The 1,391-nt window shown below is 45.6% G+C and overlaps 1 protein-coding gene across 1 annotated transcript; it reads left to right on the top strand.

Annotated features, from left to right (window-relative positions):
* The first annotated feature begins 310 nt into the window (after positions 1-310).
* LOC138016408 (uncharacterized) lies at positions 311-1,036 on the top strand. Its single transcript, XM_068863553.1, has one exon. The coding sequence runs from the start codon at positions 311-313 to the stop codon at positions 1,034-1,036; it is 726 nt and encodes a 241-aa protein (XP_068719654.1).
* Positions 1,037-1,391: the final 355 nt, after the last annotated feature.

The following is a 1,391-nucleotide window of genomic DNA, read 5'->3' as shown; positions in this document are numbered from 1 at the left end:
GCACACCCTCTACAACTTTGTTGAAAACCAAGAACATTACCATCCTTTGCGACTTGTTGTCTCCGGAACTGTTGGAACCGGAAAGTCATATGTAATCAGGTGCCTGCAGAGGTTGGTGCGGCAAGTGTTTGGGTCCAATGGTGCAATACAGGTGATCACTCCAACGGGGAATGCTGCCTATCTCGTACAAGGCAGTACAGCTTACAGCTTTTTAGGAATCCCAACAGGGGCAAGGTCTTGCAACGAGTTGACAGTGCCTTCTGGACCGGTGGTTGAAAAAATGCATAATAAGTAGGAAAATCTGAAAGTTATGGTTGCAGCTGGACTACCAATGTTTGGCCGCACAACCATGGGCTGGATGGAACAGCATACACGTTATGCAATTAACAGAGGAGCCAATGCAGATGAGTTGTGGGGAGGTATTCCTGTAGCGGTGTTCATGGGAGATGATGTTCAACTGCCTCCTGTGTGTGACACCGCTGTGTATATTCAAGATTGTCGCAGTGCACCATCTAATCATGGTCGATTAGTATGGACAACTTTTGATAGTGCTGTGGAGCTTACTCTGATTGTAAGACAAACTGAATCTGAACAACAGCTCAGAGATGTGTTGCTGTCATTGAGAACTTACAGTACAACACCCCAGCAAATTCATTGGCTACAGAAATTTCAGTGGCACAATCTCCGATTAACCCATGGTCCAGAACTCCTAGGAAGGATGGATGAACAAGGCTTGGTCGTGTTTCCAACCCATCGTCTGGAATGGGAGCGCAACAAAGTTAAGTTACTTGAGAGGAACAGAAAGCCAAACCACCCAGTGGTAAGGATAAAAGCACTTGACAATGGCAGACATGCACAGAAGGCAGACAGTAACAAAGCAGGAGGATTGCTACCACTACTGTATCTTTGCCGTGACAGCAAAGTCATGCTCGTTACAAACTTAAATGCTGCATGGGGGTTGTACAATGGAGCAGTGGGAACAGTAGTAGACATTGTCTACGCAAATGGTAACAGACGATCCCCCACCATTACCTGATGTTGTGGTGTATGTGCGTTTTCCAGGATATAAGGGTCCACCTTATATCAAGGAATATCCGACAGTGTTGCCAATTGTGCCCATAAGTCGGTGCACTGACTGCTCATGTCGATGCAAGCATCTTCAAGTTCCATTGAGATTGGCATGGTGAACAACAATCCACAAGTGCCAAGGGATGACTGTAGGTGATGGGGAAGCATTCAGATATGTTGTGATTTATCCTGGAAAGCATGATTTTAGAGCTAAGAATCCTGGAGAGCTTTATTTGTGGCATTGTCACAAGCAAAATCAGGGTTAGGGTTGTGATTGTGCATTGCATGAGGATGTACTGATGAATGAGAACAGATTCAAGCCT

The sequence above is a fragment of the Montipora capricornis genome, chromosome 9, assembly GCF_036669925.1.
Source record: "Montipora capricornis isolate CH-2021 chromosome 9, ASM3666992v2, whole genome shotgun sequence".
Taxonomy (NCBI): Eukaryota; Metazoa; Cnidaria; class Anthozoa; order Scleractinia; family Acroporidae; genus Montipora; species Montipora capricornis.
Note: the sequence above shows the minus strand (reverse complement) of the source record. Positions and strands in the feature narration are given on the sequence as shown.